The following is a 22,830-nucleotide window of genomic DNA, read 5'->3' on the forward strand; positions in this document are numbered from 1 at the left end:
CCTCGGCTCACCTGCAGCGCAGCCTGGTCCGCCTCACACATATTTGAGTCCTCAACCACCGGGGCAGGCTCCTTGCCCTGTCCCGCCGGCGGCCGAGCCAGGGTGCCGGCAGAGCTGGGCGGGCCGAAGCTCCACTGGCTCTTCCTGGAGCCGGCCGTGAGAGACACGTCCTGGGAGTAGGAGTGCAGGAAAGCGCGGACGCCGTCGATGCCCGCGAAGTGCGAGACGGGCACCCCGGCCAGGGCGCCGCCGGCCGAGCCCAGCAGCTGCGCCTGCCGCCAGCGGCGCAGCCGCAGGCCCAGCAGCACGATGAGGAAGGCGAGGAAGAGGCACGACACGGCGGCCACGGCCACCACCAGGTACAAGGTGAGGCTGGCCTGCGCCTCGGCCGCCGGCGCCGCCAGGCTGCCCAGGTCGGCCAGCAGCTCGGGGATGCTGTCGGCCACGGCCACCGTGAGCGTGACGCTGGCCGACAGCGGCGGCTGCCCGTTGTCCCGCACGCCCACCACCAGGCGGTGCTTGAGCGCGTCCCTGTCGCCCAGGGCGCGCGCCGTGCGGATCTCGCCCGTGTGCACGCCCAGCGCGAAGAGCCCCGGCTCGCTGGCCTTGAGCAGCTCGTACGACAGCCAGGCGTTCTGCCCCGCGTCCGCGTCCACCGCCACCACCTTGGTCACCAGGTAGCCCGGCTCGGCCGAGCGCGGCGCCAGCTCCACGCCCGTCGAGCCGTCGCGGGGCGCCGCCGGGTACAGGATCTCGGGCCGGTTGTCGTTCTGGTCCAGCACCAGCAGCGTGACCGAGGCGCTGCTGCGCAGCGGCGGCGACCCGCCGTCCCGCGCCTCCACGGCGAAGCGGATCTCGCGCACCTGCTCGTAGTCCAGGGCGCGCAGCGCATGCACCGCGCCGCTCTCCGCCTGCACCGACAGCCACGACGACAGCGGCGCGCCCTGCAGCTCGCCCTCCGCCAGCCAGTACGTCACCCGGGCGTTGTCGCCCCAGTCCGCGTCGGCCGCCCGCGCGCAGAACACCGAGGCGCCGCGGGCGTTGTTCTCGCTCACCCACACGCTGTAGGCCGCCTGGCTGAAGGCCGGCGCGTTGTCGTTCACGTCCGACACCTGCACGGCGATCGTCGTGGCGGACCACAGCGGCGGCGCCCCGCGGTCCCGGGCCGTGACCGTCACGTTGTAATCCGCCACCTGCTCCCGGTCCAGGTCTCTGGCCGTCACTAAAGTGTAATATTTATCCAAGGATTTCTGGAGCCGGAAGGGGACGTGGTCCGGGATGGTGCATGTGACGGCGCCGTTCTCTCCGGCGTCCTGGTCCTGCACGATCAAGAGGGAGATCACGGTTCCCGGCGGGGAGTCCTCGGGGATGGAGGTGACCAGGGAGGTGATCCTGATCTCGGGGATGTTGTCGTTCACGTCGCTGACAGAGATCACGACCTTCGATGTGTCGAAGAGGCCTCCGCCGTCATGCGCCCTTACCTCCATTTCATATAATGTGGATTCCTCGTAGTCCAGGTTCCTGAAGACCGTTATATCTCCGGTCCTAGAGTCCAGCTGGAATACTTGGGGAGCCTGGTCTGTGATTTGCGAGGAGTATATCACGTCTCCGCTAACTCCTTCGTCCAGATCCATGGCTTTCACTGTAGCCACCGTGGTCCCGACGGGCACGTTCTCCCGCACGCTCACGCGGTAGAGCGGCTGGCTGAACACGGGCGCGTTGTCATTGGCATCGAGCACCACCACGTGGATCCGCGCCGTGCCGGAGCGGACCGGATCTCCGCCGTCAGTGGCGGTGAGGATGAGGTCGTGAGTAGCCTGCTCTTCCCGGTCCAGGGGCTTCTCGAGCACTAATTCGGGGTATATAAAACCCCCAGATGCAGTTTGCACTTGCAGGGAGAAATGTTCGTTACTGCTCAGTGTGTAGCTCTGGAGAGAATTCGTCCCCAAGTCAGGATCCTGAACATTGCGGAAGGGAAACCGGGATCCTGGGGCTGTTGTCTCACTGACTTTTAATTCCATTTCCCCTGTTTGGAAGCTTGGAGCGTTGTCGTTTATATCTGTGATCTCGACTTCCACTCCATACAGCTTCATTTCATTCCCCACTATAACCTCGCAGTTCAGCAGACATTTCTCTGCCCGGCCGCACAGCTGCTCCCTGTCTAGCCGCTCCGCCGTGATTAAATGGCCGCTCTTTATATTCAGAATGAAATACTGCGTCCTACCTGTGGAGACCACGCGCACGCCGCGCTCAGACAGCGCCTTGGCCTCCAGCCCCAGGTCCTGCGCGATGTTGCCCACGAAAGAGCCTTTCTGCATTTCCTCGGGGATCGAGTAGCGAATCTGCCCGGCCGCAGCGGCCCCGCACACGGTCAGCACCACGCAGCACAGCACGGCTCGCCCTGCGCAGCGCCGCAGCCCTTGTGCTCCGGAACTGGCCATGGCAATCCGGAGGATCCAGTGCCTCTCCGTCGCCGAGCGCTGCTGCTTGGAGATGATCTCGGGCCGATCGCTTTTGACAATATCAGGTGCTAACCCGTCTCTCGGTTTCCGCGAATAGCCTGCACCGAGAGTCAGTCCTGTGCGAGTGAGAGTCTGAGCTCTCTGTGCTGAGCTGTGCTGCGGCGGCGCTGGGCTGGCTGGATCTCTCGGCTCATTTCTCTCCCTGATTGGTGAACAGCGGCACTCAGAGTCTTAACCAATAACTGCAGACTCTCTTAAGTACAACGTTTGGGAAGTGATTTCCTTTGATACTTAAAGTGTCATTGGTGCTTTTTCCCCATCGTCGTGAGGAATTGAAGACTTAAGTGCTCCGAAGGGATTAACAGTGGAGTTAGTTTTATGCCTCACAAGGAGTTAATGCTTCTGCTTTCAATATTTTCACTATAATTGTAGATGGCTCCCCTGTCCTATCACCTGTGTGTCTATGTCTCTGTGCTGACTTGTCCACTTGTTTGTCCTTTTATGTCAACTTTCCTTATGTACTAAACGGCTGGAATAAACTGATGTACACGTTTGGTGAGGTTGTTACTGTGTGGTAGAAGGTTGTCGCTGCCTGATAAAACTGAATTTTAGCCCCGGATTTTGACTTGTAGATTTCCATTTTATTTCAGTGTTCATATCTGTTTTTCACTTGCAGTATGCATTGTCACCTCAATGGAAGTAATATAAATGGCAGGCAAAGGCGTGTTTTCTATGGCTGAAAATTGGAGCTGAGTCTCTCTGAATGTTGGTAACGGGAGGAGTTCGGCGCTGCATAGACAGCTCTGTCTCCCAGTTAGTGGTGAAAGGAGAGAGGTGTTTCTTGTATCTGACTTAACGCAGCAGGTGACCTGATTATGGACTTCTCCCAGTCAGCACCATTAGTCCCTGGGGAATAGTAATTACCTTTTTAGTGAACTGTATGTAAAAGGGATGCAATGTAATGTTATCCTGTATATTTTACACTTCAGCAGTATTTCCAGTTCCTTCTATCCAGTAAAATGTAAGGCTAGCGGTATCCTTGAGAACGGTAGCAACAAAGTATAACATTTACAGGTAACCAACAGGGAATATGCAATCTCACATATCTGTACACCACACACCCACACAGATACGTACAAATACCAGCTGTGCGGTACCAGTATCAACTCGGCGCAGAGCAGCAGACTCGAGCTCTTGAAGTGCCTTGCAGTTCTACAAGGCTGTCATTTTGATACAATGCAACTCTTCCCTTTACCAAGCACTACGAAGCATTTCCTCAACTCCCTCTTCACGAGGCCACATCTTTTAGGTAAAGAAATCTTTCCTAGCAGCGACAAATGTATGCCATCATTCAACCATCAACCAGGCAGCGAAAATATCCTCACTCTGCCTCCTGTCTCTGGAACAGGTTTCGTACCACTATTCCCAAAACCATATTATTGCAGCGTCGGTGTAATCGTAAATAAGTTGCACACGGGTGACTTTTCTCAAGGTGAAAAACTTGCTCCTTGAGAGGGCTAGGCAGAGAACATCTATGCTACTGAAAGGAAAACTTTTAGAGTTTTCCAGAATAAGCCAGCCTTACTTCTAGTTGTGGATATGCGAGTGCTCTGCAAGGCTATACATTATTACTAATTCCTTTATACTATGGCAAATAAGGGCATTCTAAGAAACTGTGTAGCTTCTTATTGTTACAAAGCATTTGGACCAATGGTAACTAAAGAAGAGACCTTGACAGGAGGATGTAAGAGGAAAAATACTAATTTCGTGAGGTAAATATCTTTCTACGGTAGCTAGCGCAGAATACTTGAAAGCCTGATAAAAGGTATCAACGATCACGTTTTTGGGAGGAGCTTCAGGAGTCACTCACGGGGCTGAGAGCCGTCAGAAACTCCTCTAACTGAACGTTACACTTCTTACCTGAATATCTGTCAGTATAACAGTGACGTGAATAAAGGGGAACCGAGGCAAAATGAAGAGCATATATGTGCAGCAAAGTTGTGGCCATTACTGTATTCAAGACCTGAAGGAAAATTAAACAAGCAAGGCTTTTTAAAAGGAAACCGATTTTCAAACATAAAAAGAAACTCCTTTCACCAAAAACTCAGCGGTTCAGTATTCATGTACAAGTGTTAAAACAAAATTAAACTATTATTATAATAAAGTAAAAGCCCTAACCTTCATAGTAGCCGCTGCCTCCGCTTTTAAATTGCTACACCCATAGTGCCCGTAGACAACACTCCAAAATTATCACCACACAGAATATTCAGCTAACCATCACCGAGTCCCTCTCCACTATCAGGCTTCATCTCCTCTCCGACAGAGAGGACGCATTACATCTGTACATTGCCTATTATAAAAATCCTAAATGAAGTTTACACGCAAGGAAGCGATACAAAACAAGGAAGAGCTGGAAAAAAAAGTTGTAAGTTATATTATAAAAGAATCTCCTGCATTCGTTCACGAGCCAGACTTTTAAATCTCATTGCTGCACAGAAGGAGGAGTCTGAAACCACACGCTCACCTCCCGCGCAGTCTCCGTCTCGGCTTGGAAGACGCTACAGCCATTCTCCGTAGGCAACACCCCGGGGCTGGCGCCACACAGGATGCTCCCGGCTGCCGGCACCTGCGGCTTCAGGAGGCCGAGGTCCTCCTTCCCGGCGTCGGAGGACAAACACAGCTGGTAGGAGTAGGGCAAAGTGCCGTCTTCGTAGGTCGGCGGGAACCAGGGGCCGCGCTCGGAAGCAGGGGCCGGGCCCAAGCACGGGAGCAGGCGGGGAGGCCTTGACCCCCGCAGTCTGTCCAGGACGGCCAGGGCGACGGCCAGGAGGAGCAGGAAGGAGACGAGAGCCAGCGCCAGCACCAAGTAGAACTGCAGGGCGGCCGCCGAGTCCGAGGCCCCGGCCGCCTCGGCCTTGGCCTCGGCCAGCTCGGGAAGCGCCTCGCGCGCGCTCTCGGCCACCACCACCTGCAGCGTGGCCGTGGCCGACAGCGGCGGCTGCCCGTTGTCCTTCACCACGGCGAGCAGGCGGTGCCGGGCGCCGTCGCCGTCGGCCAGGGCGCGCGCCGTCCGCACCTCGCCGCTGCGCAGCCCCACCGTGAAGAGCGCCGGCTCGGCCGCCGCCACCAGCTCGTACGACAGCCAGGCGTTGTGGCCCGAGTCCGCGTCCACCGCCACCACCTTGGTCACCAGGCAGCCCGCCGCGGCCGAGCGGGACACCACCTCGACGGCGCCCGGCGCGGGGTACAGGATCTCGGGCGCGTTGTCGTTCCGGTCCAGGATGAACAGGCGCACCGTCACCCTGCTGCTCAGCGCCGGCGACCCGCCGTCTCGCGCCTCCACTTCCACCCGCAGCTCGCGCAGCTGCTCGTAGTCGAAGGAGCGCTGCGCCACCACGGCCCCGCTCTGCGCCTGCACCGACACGTGGGCCCAGGCCGGCGCCCCCGCCGCGCTCCTGTCCCCGCCGCCGCCGCCGCCGCCGCCGCCGCCGCCGCCGGGGCTGACCAGCGAGTAGGTGACTCGGCCGTTGCGGCCCAGGTCGGGGTCCGAGGCTCGCACGCGGAGAAGCGAGGCCCCCGCCGGGTTGTTCTCCGCCACGTAGGCGCTGTACGACGCTTCCTCGAAGAGCGGCGCGTTGTCGTTGACGTCCGAGACCTGCAGCCGGACGGTCTGGGTCGTGGCGAGCGGCGGAGCGCCCTTGTCCGTGGCCGTGACCGTGACGTTGTAGTCGGGGCTGCGCTCTCTGTCCAGGGCGCCGGCCGTCACCAGCTTGTAGTAGTTCTTGGAGGACGACACCAGCTTGAAGGGCAGGTTGTCCGGAATGCGGCAGGCCACTTCTCCGTTTTGTCCGGAATCCGGATCATTGACATGGATCAGCGCGATCACGGTGCCGGGCTGGGAGTCCTCGGGGACGGGGCTGGACACGGAGGTGAAGGTCACCTCGGGAGCGTTGTCGTTCTCGTCCACAACCTCGATCTCCACTTTGCAGTGGGTCACCAGGCCGCCGCCGTCCTTTGCTTCCACTGCCAAGGTGTAGGCTGCTGTCTCCTCGAAATCCAGCGGCTCCCTCACCGTGATCCTCCCCGTTTCCGCCTCCAGGCTGAATTTCTGGCCCGCGGTTTCCAGTGTGTTGCTGAACCCGTAGGTGACATGCGCATTGGCGCCCTCGTCGCTGTCCGAGGCGTTCAGCTGGAGCACGAGGGAGCCCGCGGGGGCGCCCTCCCGCACGCGCCCCAAGTAGACGTCCCGGGTGAAGACGGGCGCGTTGTCGTTGGCGTCGGTGACGTTGACCCAGACGCGAGCCGTGCCGGTTCTGGCGGGCTGCCCCCCGTCCACTGCCGTGAGGACCAAGTGCAGCCCGGGCTGCCTTTCCCGATCCAGAGGCTTCTGCAGCACCAGCGCCGCGTACTTGTTGCCGTCCTGGCTCTCCCTGACCTCCAGCACGAAGTTGGCGTTGGAGCTGAGCTGGTAACTCTGCAGGGAGTTGGAGCCCACGTCCGGGTCTTCTGCATTTCCGAGGAGAAAGCGGGCTCCTGGCAGGGTCAATTCATTGATCTCGAGGGTATTTTTATCTTGTAGGAAACGCGGCGCGTTGTCATTGATGTCCTGGATGTCGACGTTGATGTGGAAAACGTTCAGTGGATTTTCCACCACGGCTTCGAAAGCGAGAGCGCAGAGCGGGGCCTTCCCGCAGATGTCCTCCCGGTCTATCCGGTCACTCACGTACAGGTTCCCGTTTTCGTCATTCACCGTGAAGTATTGTCTTCTGGCTGCAGAGACAACCCGGAGCCTGCGACCAGGTAGCTCTTGCACAGTCAGCCCCAGATCCTTGGCGAGATTGCCCACGAGGGACCCTTTGGGCTTTTCTTCTGGGACCGAATAGCGAATCTGAGCCGAGACAGTCCCGCAGAGCAGAGACAGCAATAGAAGAAGGTATAGTACTTGCCGCCCGGCCGCCTGGCCGCTGTGTGTGTGCCGTGTTTCCATTGCCGTCCCCTGGAGAGTGTTTCCCAGCTTGTTTCTTTTCTCAGTGTCGATCGTATTAGGCACTGAGCAATCCCAGCCAAACTGCAGCAGGCAGGGCACAGGCTAGAGCACTGGGTCCGCGTTCTCTGCTCAGTATCTGTCCCGACCGCTTTGCTAAGGTTTCTTTTCCTTTCTCAGTGGATCCAGTGCTTTGTTTCTTTTCTGCTCTGCTCTGCTCTGTCTGAGCAAGCGCACTGCAGGAGGCTCCAATGGATCCCAGTCTGCAGCGCCGCTCCGTATTGGCCAACAGCGGCACTCGGAGTCGCAGTCGGGGAACTGCAGTGATCTGACCAGACGCCGCTGCTGCTGCACTGATGAATGCACAGGACTTTGTCCTTTCCTAAAGGAATATGCAGCGTGTATTTAGCGACACCATTGTCGTGCAGCCCAGAAGTTCTGCAGTCGAACCTGATCGTCACCTCGGGATGCTCTTACTATATATAACGATCGGATAAATACTACTGTGAAACTTACTCTCGCCTGCCTGTTGTTTGGGTTTTTTAATGGAAATATTTATCTGAATGTGTGGAGAATATCTGGATCTTCCTGCGTCTGTCTGTCTGTCTATCTATCTATCTATCTATCATCAATGCCTAAGTCTCTCTGTCTGTCTGTCCTAAGGCTTTGTTTTTATTCTGACTGTAACAGCCAATCAGAGTGCTCCAAGCCTGAGAACGCTACAGCCCAGAGGACTGGAAGCGGGCCGAGGCCAACGCTGGCCTCAGCTCCCGCACGCCACTCCCTGCAAGAGGCAGAACAGCGGCAGCATGGGGCGCTAGGTGGCACTTCTTCCCAGCCCCCGCCCCCGTCATTCTTGAGGACAATTGGCTAGTGTGTATATATATAAGAATGCGACCTCTCTATGATTTTTAACCCTTTTTCATCGGTCATATCCATGCAACCCCAAAAGCACTTGAGATCCATCTAAAGAGATTCAGAAGTGTTTGACAAACCATTTTTAAATTGAGGGTGACAGGAGGAAGTCTCAATTCTACAACTTTTTGCAGAAACATGTTCTCATTTCTTTCTCCCGTCATTGTAAATTCTCTTTTTCTTTCACAGTTGTCTGCCAAAGAAGGGGGGGGGGGGATGGTCTAAAACTATTAGGAATCGTTTCTTTTGTTCCGGGCTATACCAGAAATACAGATAACAGAAATCTCCTTCATCCTCACCTGCATTACAGAAGACAGGTTTTCAACATCTGAGCACTCTGACATGGTGAATAATACATTGCTATTCAAATACTCCATATTGTAACTTTCTTTAGATGCAAAGATGTCCAACTGTACAACTCTAACAAAATTAATCAAACTAAGTATATGCCCAAGCCAATCAAGCTTTGCCAGTCTGCCAGCTTTTAATATCCCGTTATTAAATAAATATTCGATAATCATTCTTCCTTAATATGTCCCATCTTCACAAAGGGCAGCAAACTAGAATGTTAGAATTACAGAGGTATCATCCTATTAACGTCTATGTATACAAGTATTTCCTACCGTCTTGCTATGGTGCTTATTACCTTATACAGAAATATTGGGAGAATACCAGTTTGGATTTCACCAGAACCGATCAAGGACAGACCAAACCTTTTCACTAAGACAAATAGTTGAGAAAACAATGGGAATTGTAATCAAAGGTTGTAATGACACATTCTGTTCATAGACTTGCAGAAACCATATGAGAGCATACTGAGACAAGGTCTTTGGGTCATTTTAGCTGAATCAGGAATTCTCAACAAACTAATTGGATGAATTAAAGTTTGCATGCATAAATCAAGAAACAGAAGTAGCTCCTTCGCAGGAAGATCGGATCCTTTCCCAATTAGAACAGGCTTGAGACAAGGGGATCGTTTGTCTCTTATCCCATTACACCTGGCGCTGGGAAAAGTAATCAGAAGCATAAATAACATGAGGGGAGGAGTTCAACTGCATAGAGAGCCTTGCATATGCTGATGATATCAATCTCAAAAGTGAGAATATGAATGATATAGTAGCTCTATGTACCTGATTAAAAAAATAAAGCAAAGAAATTCAGATTAAAAGTGAAACTGATAAAACACAATATCTGCTCTAAATAGAACAGCAGTAAATCAGGGACCTCCCATAACAATAAACAACACAATTTTTCAGGCAAGTAACCCACTTCCAGTATTTAGACTATCATAGGACTAGATGGTAATATAAAGGAAGAAAATGAAGGGAGAATAGAAATTCAACCAAGAATGGAAACAGAGATTACTTTGTTTTGCACAAGCTCCTGTCATCCAACCAAACTCATCCCAAGGTAAACTAGGCTTCAAGTCTACAAAAACATAATCAGGCCATCTATAATTAAGGCAGTCAACCTTCGCTTACAAGCGAATGAGATATTATCAGACCGTTTTGTCAGCAAGGTTTTATGGAAATCGTTTGTTGCACAGTATGATTCCATAACACAAGAATGGCTCACAAGTGCCGCTAATGAATTACATCAACTGTACAGAGACCCAGTCGTGACACAGGAAATAAGAGCGCAGCGATTACAGTTGCTGGGCCAGGTTGAAAGAGTGGAAGTGATCTGCACACCAAAGAAAGTGCTCCTCAGAGCTACGGGAGGGGAGAAGGGTGCCCGGTTGACCAAGACAAAGATGGCTAAATGATACCGTTTCAGACCTACGGAAATTAAAGGTGGAGGACTGGAAGAGGAAGGCACACAACAGACGTTAATGGATGAAGATAGTGGAGGCAGCCAAGGGCTTCTGGTGTTATATTATTATCATTATGATAATTCTTATTTTTCCATGTGCTATAGAGAAATACAATCCCTTTTGGGACATTTTAGACTCTTAATTCAGATATTAACACAACCATTGTAAAACACATTATCATAAACTGTCAAGATCCAAACATAGGAAAACAGAGACCCCTGTGACTGTAGTAGTTAAAAAGTGCTGTCGTCACTACCTCACTATAGACAGACCCTTCCATACCTTAAAGCCATAGGTACGAATTTCTGGTGTATGTGGAATTCAGGAATGACGTTTGGGTAGACTTGTACTTCAACTGGACTACACTGGTATATATCGATACATATACATACAACCAAGTCAAAGTTCTGTTGGAACACAGGATCCCTTCAGCTAACATGGCCGGGCCACAGCAGTTCACAGAGGTAAGAGTAGGCAAGGGAGTGAGGTGCCTCACATCACCTCGAGACTGCATGACCAAGTACCAATTCAAAGCCAGGTCCACTGAGGACAGTCTTCAACATGGTACACAGCACCCTCAAGAAACAAGAGCCTTAACCACCCTGACAACATAATTGTCATGTAAATAACAGGGTTTGGGGAACAGATTTCTTTAATGGATTGTTCTGCCCTGGTCAATAAAGGATTTTTTTTTCCTTTATAGATTGCTATGTCATAGATTCCCCCGGGGGGATGAGCGGGGGAGAGACGCTTGCTTAGCACCTCTGCAGCCTTCCCTTGTCTCTCCAAGTGCTCCTGCTCCCCTCCCCGAAGCCAGCCATGCATGGCTTCTAGAATGGGAAGTGTGGAGCTCTGACTCCTTCCATCCTTGGGATCCTACCCTTTCAATCCCTCAACCTCAGCAGGTTGCCATGATGTTGTCTCAAAGTTTCCTTCCAGTTCTGCTCCTAAATAGGGACTTTTCCTCCTGTTACAGAGCAGAGTACGCTGAAGTTCCAAACAACAACACAGAAAGCTCCTCTTCAATTAAGGCACTTTAGGCAAAGGCCTTCCAAACAGAAGTTCTCTGCCCGCCTCATGAGGCTAAGCTCTCCCTCTGTCCCTTAAGGTATTCGGAGAATCTCGTTTCAGTCTGTTCAGCCATGATCCCCAAAACTGTTCAGAGGATCTTGCTCTTCAGACTCGGGTCACTATCCTGCTTCCTTGCTGTTTCATTCGATGTCACTCTTATCTCCCCCAACTTCCCAGGGAGCCTTCCGTGGAAGGCCTCGCAGGTCACTTTGTTTATGTGTCAACAAGGACATTCATATCTCTGCTGCTGCTGAAGATACCTCTGGTCTTTCCTGAATTTAAGATGTTCTAGCACTTAGGACTGGACCCTGCTAACGCTTCTTTCACTCTCTATTTAGATTTAAAGAGAAACTGGGGAATGCAAAATTATATCAACAGACATACATTTCAAAAGAGAAATATTACAATAAAGCCCATAGTTTGTCACAGCATCTGCAAGCCAAGTCAGAAGATGAAATATGTGTGGAGAATACAAAAACTGTGAAACATAAAGACAATTGGCCTTACGCACATAAAAGTACCCAAATCTGCAGAAAACACAAAATTCAGGAAGAATGTTGAAGACAGGCATTCCTTTGCATCTATGGCTTTACTACAGAGGATCTGATCATCAAAGCCTACCTTTCTGGTGTTACTGATTAATAGTAATCAGTAACATAACCCCACAAAAGTTAGACCTTGATGGTCAAATCCCCTCTAGTAAAGCCATAGACTCAAAGGAATGGTGTCCTCAACATTCGTTCCGAATCACACGTAAAAAGGCCTTCCCCTAGTCAAGAAGTTTCAACATATCTACGGCTACTCGCCAAGACCAACTAAGAGAAGTCATAAGGTACAAAAACGTCGGCTCACCTGCAGCGCAGCCTGGTCCGCCTCACACATATTTGAGTCCTCAACCACCGGGGCAGGCTCCTTGCCCTGTCCCGCCGGCGGCCGAGCCAGGGTGCCGGCAGAGCTGGGCGGGCCGAAGCTCCACTGGCTCTTCCTGGAGCCGGCCGTGAGAGACACGTCCTGGGAGTAGGAGTGCAGGAAAGCGCGGACGCCGTCGATGCCCGCGAAGTGCGAGACGGGCACCCCGGCCAGGGCGCCGCCGGCCGAGCCCAGCAGCTGCGCCTGCCGCCAGCGGCGCAGCCGCAGGCCCAGCAGCACGATGAGGAAGGCGAGGAAGAGGCACGACACGGCGGCCACGGCCACCACCAGGTACAAGGTGAGGCTGGCCTGCGCCTCGGCCGCCGGCGCCGCCAGGCTGCCCAGGTCGGCCAGCAGCTCGGGGATGCTGTCGGCCACGGCCACCGTGAGCGTGACGCTGGCCGACAGCGGCGGCTGCCCGTTGTCCCGCACGCCCACCACCAGGCGGTGCTTGAGCGCGTCCCTGTCGCCCAGGGCGCGCGCCGTGCGGATCTCGCCCGTGTGCACGCCCAGCGCGAAGAGCCCCGGCTCGCTGGCCTTGAGCAGCTCGTACGACAGCCAGGCGTTCTGCCCCGCGTCCGCGTCCACCGCCACCACCTTGGTCACCAGGTAGCCCGGCTCGGCCGAGCGCGGCGCCAGCTCCACGCCCGTCGAGCCGTCGCGGGGCGCCGCCGGGTACAGGATCTCGGGCCGGTTGTCGTTCTGGTCCAGCACCAGCAGCGTGACCGAGGCGCTGCTGCGCAGCGGCGGCGACCCGCCGTCCCGCGCCTCCACGGCGAAGCGGATCTCGCGCACCTGCTCGTAGTCCAGGGCGCGCAGCGCATGCACCGCGCCGCTCTCCGCCTGCACCGACAGCCACGACGACAGCGGCGCGCCCTGCAGCTCGCCCTCCGCCAGCCAGTACGTCACCCGGGCGTTGTCGCCCCAGTCCGCGTCGGCCGCCCGCGCGCAGAACACCGAGGCGCCGCGGGCGTTGTTCTCGCTCACCCACACGCTGTAGGCCGCCTGGCTGAAGGCCGGCGCGTTGTCGTTCACGTCCGACACCTGCACGGCGATCGTCGTGGCGGACCACAGCGGCGGCGCCCCGCGGTCCCGGGCCGTGACCGTCACGTTGTAATCCGCCACCTGCTCCCGGTCCAGGTCCCTGGCCGTCACCAGGCTGTAGTAGTTGTCCACGGATTTCTGCAGCCGGAAGGGGACGTGGTCCGGGATGGTGCATGTGACGGCGCCGTTCTCTCCGGAGTCCTGGTCCTGCACGATCAAGAGGGCGATCACGGTCCCCGGCGGGGAGTCCTCGGGGACGGAGCTGAGGGGGAAGGTGATCCTAATCTCGGGGATGTTATCGTTCACGTCGCTGACAGAGATCTCGACCTTCGACCTGTCGAAGAGGCCTCCCCCGTCGTGTGCTTGCAGCTGCATTTCATATAATTTGGTTTCCTCGAAGTCCAGGTTCCTGAAGACCGTTATATCTCCGGTCCTAGAGTCCAACTGGAATACTTGGGAAGCCTGGTCTGTGATTTGCGAGGAGTATATCACGTCTCCGCTAACTCCTTCGTCCAGATCCGTGGCTTTCACTGTAGCCACCGTGGTCCCGACGGGCACGTTCTCCCGCACGCTCACGCGGTAGAGCGGCTGGCTGAACACGGGCGCGTTGTCATTGGCATCGAGCACCACCACGTGGATCCGCGCCGTGCCGAAGCGGACAGGATCTCCGCCGTCAGTGGCGGTGAGGATGAGGTCGTGAGTAGCCTGCTCTTCCCGGTCCAGGGGCTTCTCGAGCACTAATTCGGGGTATTTAAAACCCCCAGATGCAGTTTGCACTTTCAGGGAGAAATGTTCGTTACTGCTCAGTTTGTAGCTCTGGAGAGAATTAGTCCCCAAATCTGGATCCTGCGCATTGCGCAAGTGGAACCGGGATCCTGGGGCTGTTGTCTCACTGACTTTTAATTCCATTTCCCCTGTTTGGAAGCTTGGAGCGTTGTCGTTTATATCTGTGATTTCGACTTCCACTCCATACAGCTTCATTTCATGCTCCACTATAACCTCGCAGTTCAGCAGACACTTCTCGGCTCGGCCGCACAGCTGTTCCCTGTCTAGCCGCTCCGCCGTGATTAAATGGCCGCTTTTTGCGTTCAAAGCGAAATACTGCGTCCTACCTCTGAAAATCACACGCACGCCGCGCTCCGACAGCTCCTTGGCCTCCAGTCCCAAGTCCTGCGCGATGTTGCCCACGAAAGAGCCTTTCTGCATTTCCTCGGGGATCGAGTAGCGAATCTGCCCGGCCGCAGCGGCCCCGCACACGGTCAGCACCACGCAGCACAGCACGGCTCGCCCTGCGCAGCGCCGCAGCCCTTGTGCTCCGGAACTGGCCATGGCGATCCGGAGGATCCACTGCCTCTCCGCCGCCGAGAGTTGCTGCTTGGAGGTGTTGTAGGGCCGATTGTTTCCGACAATATCAGGTGCTAATTTTTCAGCCGATTTCAGCGAATAGCCTGCACCGAGAGTCAGTCCTGAGCAAGCGAAAGTCTGAGCTCTCTGTGCTCCGAGCTGTGCGGCGGCGGCTCTGGGCTGGCTGGATCTCTCGACACATTTCTCTCCCTGATTGGTGAACAGCGGCGCTCAGAGTCTTAACCAATAACTGCAGACTCTCTTTAGTAGAAAGTTTGAGAGGTGATTTCCTTTGATACTTAAAGTGCCATAGATGCTTCTTTTTCCCATTCTTAACGAGGAATTAAAGACTGAAGTGCTCCCGACGGATCAGCAGTGGAGTTAATCTTATGCCTTACAAGGAGTTAATGCTTCTGCTTTTAATATTTTCACTATAATTGTATATGGCTTCCAGGACCTATCACCTCTGTGTCTGTCTCTGTGCTGATGTGTCCCGCTCGTTGTCCTTTTATGTGTATTTCACTTATGCAAGTAAAGGCACTCATGTACTCTTTTGGTGAGGTTGTTACTGAGTCGTAGAAGGTTGTCACCGCCTGATAAAACTGAATGTTAGCCCGAGATATTCACTTGTAAATTTCCATTGTATTTCAGTGTTCATTTTTGTTTTACACTTGCAGTATTCATTTGCTCCTCGGTGGGAATAATATAAATGGCAGGCAAAGGCGTGTTTTGTATGGCTGAAAATTGGAGCTGAGTCTCTTTGAATGTTGGTAATGGCGGAGCTCGGCTGCATAGACAGTGATGTCCCAGTTAGTAGTGGGAGGAGGTAGGTATTTCTTGGATCTGTCTTAAGGTAGCAGGTGACATGATTGTGGGTTTCTCCCTCCATTCAGCACCATTACTCGCTGGGAAAAAGTAGTTACGTTTTAGTGAACTTTATGCAAAAGGGATGCAATGTAATGTTATCCTGTATATTTTCCACTATTTTCCACTTCAGCAATGTTTGCATTTCCTCCTACCTAGTAAAATACAAGGCTAGTGGTATCCTTGAGAACTGTAGCATCAAGATATAAGGGTAACATGCAATCTTACATAGTTGTACGCGTCTGTGTACACCACACACGCGCGTAGACACACACACACACACACACACACCCCTCTGCGGGTACCAGTATCAACATAGAATACCTCGGTGTAGAGCAGTAAACTCGAGCTGTTGAAGTCCCTTGAAGCTCTTCATGGCTGTCGTTCTACTAAACTGCAAAGCCATCCAAGCAAAACAATCAGATACTCTTTCCTTTACGAAGCAAGCACTGCGGAGCATTTCCACTACTCTCTGTTCACAAGGCCACATCTTTTTAGGGAAAAAATACTTTCCTATCAGTGACAAATGTCTACCATCATTAAGCCATCAAGAAGCCAGGGAAAATATCCTCATTTTGCCCTCTACCTCGGGAATAGGACTCACACCTCCAATCCCAAAATCATATTATCGCGGCGTCCATGTAATAGCAATTAAATTACAAACGGGTGACCTTTCTCAAGGTGTCTGAAAGGGTTGGCAGAGAATCTCTATGCTGCTGAAAGAAAACATTTAGCGTTGTCCAGAACAAGCCAGCCTTACTTCTAGCTCTGGATATGGGAAGTGCTCTGCAACTGTATAAATTATTACCAGTTCCTTTATACCAAGGCTCATAAGGGCATTCTAAGGAATTTGTGGCTCCTTATCGTTCCAGAGCTTTTGGACCAATGGTTACTAAATATGCGAGCTTGACAATGAAAGGTGGACTAAAGGGCGGGGGGGAAAGCCTAATTTCGTGGGGTAAATATGTTCCCCGGTAGAATAGAACACGTGAGATACTGATAAAAGGTATTGATGATCACGTCTTCGGGAGGAGCTGCAGGAGTCACTCACGGGGATATCTATGTGGGCTGGAAGCCGTCAGAAACTCCTCTAACTGAACGTTACACATCGCACCTGAACATCAGTCAGTATAACAGTGACATAACTAAAGGGGAACAGAGGCAATATGGAAGAGCACAGATATACACTAGACCCCCACTTAAATTTGACTCCCATTACTCTATCCGAGACCTGAAGGAAAATGAAACAAGCAAGACTTTTTAACAGAAAGCGGACTTTCAAACCTAGAATAGAAACCAGTTTAACCGAAAACTCATCTATTTTCCATAGGGGTTCAGTTATCACGTACAACTGTTTAATGAATTATTATAATAAAGGACCTTCATAATCTTCCTAGGTCCTAATAAAGGTTCTAATAAAGGTACTTCCTAACCTGTCTCTACTTTTCAGATGCTACAACCATAGTGCCCCCAGATAACATTCCAAAGTTATAGAATATTTAGCAGACCATCACCAACTCTCTCTCACTCCTAACTGGTTTCATCTCGTCTACTACAGACGAAGTACTTCTGTAAGTTGCCTATTATAAAAATCCTAAACGAGGTATACACGCAAGACAGTGTTACAAAAGAAGGAAGAGCTGAAAAAAAAGTTATGTTATATTTTACAAGAACCCCCTGCATTCGTCCACAAGCCAGACTTTTAAATCTCATTGCTGCACAGAAGGAGTCTGAAACCACACGCTCACCTCCCGCGCAGTCTCCGTCTCGGCTTGGAAGACGCTACAGCCATTCTCCGTAGGCAACACCCCGGGGCTGGCGCCACACAGGATGCTCCCGGCTGCCGGCACCTGCGGCTTCAGGAGGCCGAGGTCCTCCTTCCCGGCGTCGGAGGACAAACACAGCTGGTAGGAGTAGGGCAAAGTGCCGTCTTCGTAGGTCGGCGGGAACCAGGGGCCGCGCTCGGAAGCAGGGGCCGGGCCCAAGCACGGGAGCAGGCGGGGAGGCCTTGACCCCCGCAGTCTGTCCAGGACGGCCAGGGCGACGGCCAGGAGGAGCAGGAAGGAGACGAGAGCCAGCGCCAGCACCAAGTAGAACTGCAGGGCGGCCGCCGAGTCCGAGGCCCCGGCCGCCTCGGCCTCGGCCTCGGCCAGCTCGGGAAGCGCCTCGCGCGCGCTCTCGGCCACCACCACCTGCAGCGTGGCCGTGGCCGACAGCGGCGGCTGCCCGTTGTCCTTCACCACGGCGAGCAGGCGGTGCCGGGCGCCGTCGCCGTCGGCCAGGGCGCGCGCCGTCCGCACCTCGCCGCTGCGCAGCCCCACCGTGAAGAGCGCCGGCTCGGCCGCCGCCACCAGCTCGTACGACAGCCAGGCGTTGTGGCCCGAGTCCGCGTCCACCGCCACCACCTTGGTCACCAGGCAGCCCGCCGCGGCCGAGCGGGACACCACCTCGACGGCGCCCGGCGCGGGGTACAGGATCTCGGGCGCGTTGTCGTTCCGGTCCAGGATGAACAGGCGCACCGTCACCCTGCTGCTCAGCGCCGGCGACCCGCCGTCTCGCGCCTCCACTTCCACCCGCAGCTCGCGCAGCTGCTCGTAGTCGAAGGAGCGCTGCGCCACCACGGCCCCGCTCTGCGCCTGCACCGACACGTGGGCCCAGGCCGGCGCCCCCGCCGCGCTCCTGTCCCCGCCGCCGCCGCCGCTGCCGCCGCCGGGGCTGACCAGCGAGTAGGTGACTCGGCCGTTGCGGCCCAGGTCGGGGTCCGAGGCTCGCACGCGGAGAAGCGAGGCCCCCGCCGGGTTGTTCTCCGCCACGTAGGCGCTGTACGACGCTTCCTCGAAGAGCGGCGCGTTGTCGTTGACGTCCGAGACCTGCAGCCGGACGGTCTGGGTCGTGGCGAGCGGCGGAGCGCCCTTGTCCGTGGCCGTGACCGTGACGTTGTAGTCGGGGCTGCGCTCTCTGTCCAGGGCGCCGGCCGTCACCAGCTTGTAGTAGTTCTTGGAGGACGACACCAGCTTGAAGGGCAGGTTGTCCGGAATGCGGCAAGTGACTTCGCTGTCACCTCCACCGTCTCGGTCTCGTGCTTTGATCAGCGCGATCACGGTGCCGGGCTGGGAGTCCTCGGGGACGGGGCTGGACACGGAGGTGAAGGTCACCTCGGGCGCATTGTCGTTCTCGTCCACAACCTCGATCTCCACTTTGCAGTGGGTCACCAGGCCGCCGCCGTCCTTTGCCTCCACTTCCAAAGTGTAGGCTGCTGTTTCCTCGAAGTCCAGCGGCTCCCTCACCGTGATCCTCCCCGTTTCCGCCTCCAGGCTGAATTTCTGGCCCGCGGTTTCCAGTGTGTTGCTGAACCCGTAGGTGACATGCGCATTGGCGCCCTCGTCGCTGTCCGAGGCGTTCAGCTGGAGCACGAGGGAGCCCGCGGGGGCGCCCTCCCGCACGCGCCCCTTGTAGACGTCCCGGGTGAAGACGGGCGCGTTGTCGTTGGCGTCGGTGACGTTGACCCAGACGCGAGCCGTGCCGGTTCTGGCGGGCTGCCCCCCGTCCACTGCCGTGAGGACCAAGTGCAGCCCGGGCTGCCTTTCCCGATCCAGAGGCTTCTGCAGCACCAGCGCCGCGTACTTGTTGCCGTCCTGGCTCTCCCTGACCTCCAGCACGAAGTTGGCGTTGGAGCTGAGCTGGTAACTCTGCAGGGAGTTGGAGCCCACGTCCGGGTCCTGGGCATTTCCCAGCGAGAAGCGGGCTCCTGGCAGCGTCAATTCATTGATCTCCAGTGTGTTGTTATCTCGTAGGAAGCGCGGCGCGTTGTCGTTGATGTCCTGGATGTCGACGTTGATGTGGAAAACGTTCAGTGGATTTTCCACCACGGCTTCGAAAGCAAGAGCGCAGAGCGGGGCCTTCCCGCAGATGTCCTCCCGGTCTATCCGGTCACTCACGTACAGGTTCCCGTTTTCACCCTTCACCGTGAAGTATTGTCTTCTGGCTGCAGAGACAACCCGGAGCCTGCGATCAGCCAGTTCTCGCACAGTCAGCCCCAGATCCTTGGCGAGATTGCCCACGAGGGAGCCTTTGGGCATTTCCTCGGGGACCGAATAGCGAATCTGCGCCGAGACCGCCCCGCAGAGCAGAGACAGCAAGAAGGGAAAGGAGAGCACTTGCCACTCTGCCGCCTGGCCGCTGTGTTTTTGCCGTGTTTCCATTGCCATTCCCTGGAGAGTGTTGCCCAGCGTCTTTCTTTTTCCGTGTCAATCGTATTAGGCGCTGAGAAATCCCAGCCAAATGACAGAAGGCAGGGCACAGGAGAGAGTACTGTGTCTGCGTTCCCTGCTCAGTATCTGTTCCGCGCGCTTTGCTGAGGTTTCTTTTCTCTTCTCAGCAGACTCTGAATGTCACTCTGCTTTGTTTTCTTCCTGCTGTTAGCTTTCTGAGCAATCGCACTGCAGGAGGCTCCAATGGATCCCAGTCTCCAGCGCCGCTCCGTATTGGCCAACAGCGGCACTCGGAGTCGCAGTCGGGGAACTGCAGTGATGAGACCGGGCGCAGCTGCGGCTCCACTGGTGAATGCATAGGACTTTGTCCTTTCCTAAAGGTATATGCAGCGTGTAATTAGTGAAGCCATGGTGGTGCATCCCAGACGTTTTGCCGTAGTACCTAATCTTCATTTCGGAACACTCTTATAATATATACATATCGGTCTAATATTACTGTGAAAATTACTCTCACCTGGCTGTTGTTTTGGGTTTTTTTGAATGGAAAGATTTATCTGAATGTGCGGAGAATATCTGGATCTTCCTGCATTTTCACATATATATACAGAGAGAGAGAAAGAGAGAGAGAGAGAGAGAGAGATCTATCTCTATCTCTATCTCTATATATTCTAATATTATAAAAGCCTAAGCCTGTCTGTGCTAAGGCTTTATTTGCACTGATTGGCTGACTGAAACAGCCAATCAGAGTGCTTCAAGCGTGCGGGTGCCACCACCCGGAGGGCAGTATAGACACCCTGCAAGAGGCAGAACAGCGGCAGCATGGGGCGCTAGGTGGCACTTCTTCCCAGCCCCCGCCCCCATCATTCTTGAGAACAATTGGCTAGTGTGTATATATATAAGAATGCGACCTTTCTATGACTTATAACCCTTTTTCATCAGTCACATCCATGCATGCCCAGAAGCACTTGAGATCCATCTAAAGAAAATCAGAAGTGTTTGACAAAACATTTTTAAACTGAGAGTGACAGGAGGAAGTCTCAATTCTACAACTTTTTGCAGAACCGTGTTCTCATTTCTTTCTCAAGCCACTGTAATTTCTCTTTTTCTTTCACAGCTGTCTGCCAAAGAAGGGGGTGGGGGGGATGGTCTAAAACTATTAGGAATCGTTTCTTTTGTTCCGGGCTACACTATAAATACAGATAATAGAAATCTCCTTCATCCGCACCTGCATTACAGAAGACAGGTTTTCAACATCTGAGCACTCTGACATGGTGAATAATACATTGCTATTCAAATACTCCATATTGTAACTTTCTTTAGATGCAAAGATGTCCAACTGTACAACTCTAACAAAATTAATCAAACTAAGTATATGCCCAAGCCAATCAAGCTTTGCCAGTCTGCCAGCTTTTAATATCCCGTTATTAAATAAATATTCGATAATCATTCTTCCTTAATATGTCCCATCTTCACAAAGGGCAGCAAACTAGAATGTTAGAATTACAGAGGTATCATCCTATTAACGTCTATGTATACAAGTATTTCCTACCGTCTTGCTATGGTGCTTATTACCTTATACAGAAATATTGGGAGAATACCAGTTTGGATTTCACCAGAACCGATCAAGGACAGACCAAACCTTTTCACTAAGACAAATAGTTGAGAAAACAATGGGAATTGTAATCAAAGGTTGTAATGACACATTCTGTTCATAGACTTGCAGAAACCATATGAGAGCATACTGAGACAAGGTCTTTGGGTCATTTTAGCTGAATCAGGAATTCTCAACAAACTAATTGGATGAATTAAAGTTTGCATGCATAAATCAAGAAACAGAAGTAGCTCCTTCGCAGGAAGATCGGATCCTTTCCCAATTAGAACAGGCTTGAGACAAGGGGATCGTTTGTCTCTTATCCCATTACACCTGGCGCTGGGAAAAGTAATCAGAAGCATAAATAACATGAGGGGAGGAGTTCAACTGCATAGAGAGCCTTGCATATGCTGATGATATCAATCTCAAAAGTGAGAATATGAATGATATAGTAGCTCTATGTACCTGATTAAAAAAATAAAGCAAAGAAATTCAGATTAAAAGTGAAACTGATAAAACACAATATCTGCTCTAAATAGAACAGCAGTAAATCAGGGACCTCCCATAACAATAAACAACACAATTTTTCAGGCAAGTAACCCACTTCCAGTATTTAGACTATCATAGGACTAGATGGTAATATAAAGGAAGAAAATGAAGGGAGAATAGAAATTCAACCAAGAATGGAAACAGAGATTACTTTGTTTTGCACAAGCTCCTGTCATCCAACCAAACTCATCCCAAGGTAAACTAGGCTTCAAGTCTACAAAAACATAATCAGGCCATCTATAATTAAGGCAGTCAACCTTCGCTTACAAGCGAATGAGATATTATCAGACCGTTTTGTCAGCAAGGTTTTATGGAAATCGTTTGTTGCACAGTATGATTCCATAACACAAGAATGGCTCACAAGTGCCGCTAATGAATTACATCAACTGTACAGAGACCCAGTCGTGACACAGGAAATAAGAGCGCAGCGATTACAGTTGCTGGGCCAGGTTGAAAGAGTGGAAGTGATCTGCACACCAAAGAAAGTGCTCCTCAGAGCTACGGGAGGGGAGAAGGGTGCCCGGTTGACCAAGACAAAGATGGCTAAATGATACCGTTTCAGACCTACGGAAATTAAAGGTGGAGGACTGGAAGAGGAAGGCACACAACAGACGTTAATGGATGAAGATAGTGGAGGCAGCCAAGGGCTTCTGGTGTTATATTATTATCATTATGATAATTCTTATTTTTCCATGTGCTATAGAGAAATACAATCCCTTTTGGGACATTTTAGACTCTTAATTCAGATATTAACACAACCATTGTAAAACACATTATCATAAACTGTCAAGATCCAAACATAGGAAAACAGAGACCCCTGTGACTGTAGTAGTTAAAAAGTGCTGTCGTCACTACCTCACTATAGACAGACCCTTCCATACCTTAAAGCCATAGGTACGAATTTCTGGTGTATGTGGAATTCAGGAATGACGTTTGGGTAGACTTGTACTTCAACTGGACTACACTGGTATATATCGATACATATACATACAACCAAGTCAAAGTTCTGTTGGAACACAGGATCCCTTCAGCTAACATGGCCGGGCCACAGCAGTTCACAGAGGTAAGAGTAG

General features: G+C 53.0%; 3 protein-coding genes across 13 annotated transcripts in view; all 3 read right to left on the bottom strand.

Moving 5' to 3' along the window:
• The window catches only part of LOC102574276 (protocadherin gamma-A4), a 389,584-nt gene that overhangs the window by 80,564 nt on the left and 286,190 nt on the right, over positions 1-22,830 (bottom strand). Inside the window, exon 1 of one of the 11 annotated variants that reach the window (XM_059733347.1) lies at positions 4,987-7,671. The exons of 9 other annotated variants lie outside the window; for them this stretch is intronic. In XM_059733347.1, the coding sequence (XP_059589330.1) occupies positions 4,987-7,449 (2,463 nt within the window). In that variant the 5' untranslated portion in view covers positions 7,450-7,671. One more of the 11 variants, XM_059733355.1, reaches the window with a different exon arrangement.
• Positions 11,947-15,359, bottom strand: LOC102561700 (protocadherin gamma-A10). Its single transcript, XM_014603568.3, has one exon. The coding sequence runs from the start codon at positions 14,525-14,527 to the stop codon at positions 12,071-12,073; it is 2,457 nt and encodes an 818-aa protein (XP_014459054.3). The 5' UTR covers positions 14,528-15,359; the 3' UTR covers positions 11,947-12,070.
• Positions 16,809-20,166, bottom strand: LOC132252460 (protocadherin gamma-B5-like). Its single transcript, XM_059733369.1, has one exon. The coding sequence runs from the start codon at positions 19,612-19,614 to the stop codon at positions 17,116-17,118; it is 2,499 nt and encodes an 832-aa protein (XP_059589352.1). The 5' UTR covers positions 19,615-20,166; the 3' UTR covers positions 16,809-17,115.

Source organism: Alligator mississippiensis, chromosome 9 (assembly GCF_030867095.1).
Source record: "Alligator mississippiensis isolate rAllMis1 chromosome 9, rAllMis1, whole genome shotgun sequence".
Taxonomy (NCBI): Eukaryota; Metazoa; Chordata; order Crocodylia; family Alligatoridae; genus Alligator; species Alligator mississippiensis.

What these genes read in the sequence shown, in the direction of transcription:
- LOC102561700 (XM_014603568.3), bottom strand. Translation starts at nt 14,527, where the DNA reads ATGGCCAGTTCCGGAGCACAAGGGCTGCGGCGCTGCGCAGGGCGAGCC.
- LOC132252460 (XM_059733369.1), bottom strand. Translation starts at nt 19,614, where the DNA reads ATGGCAATGGAAACACGGCAAAAACACAGCGGCCAGGCGGCAGAGTGG.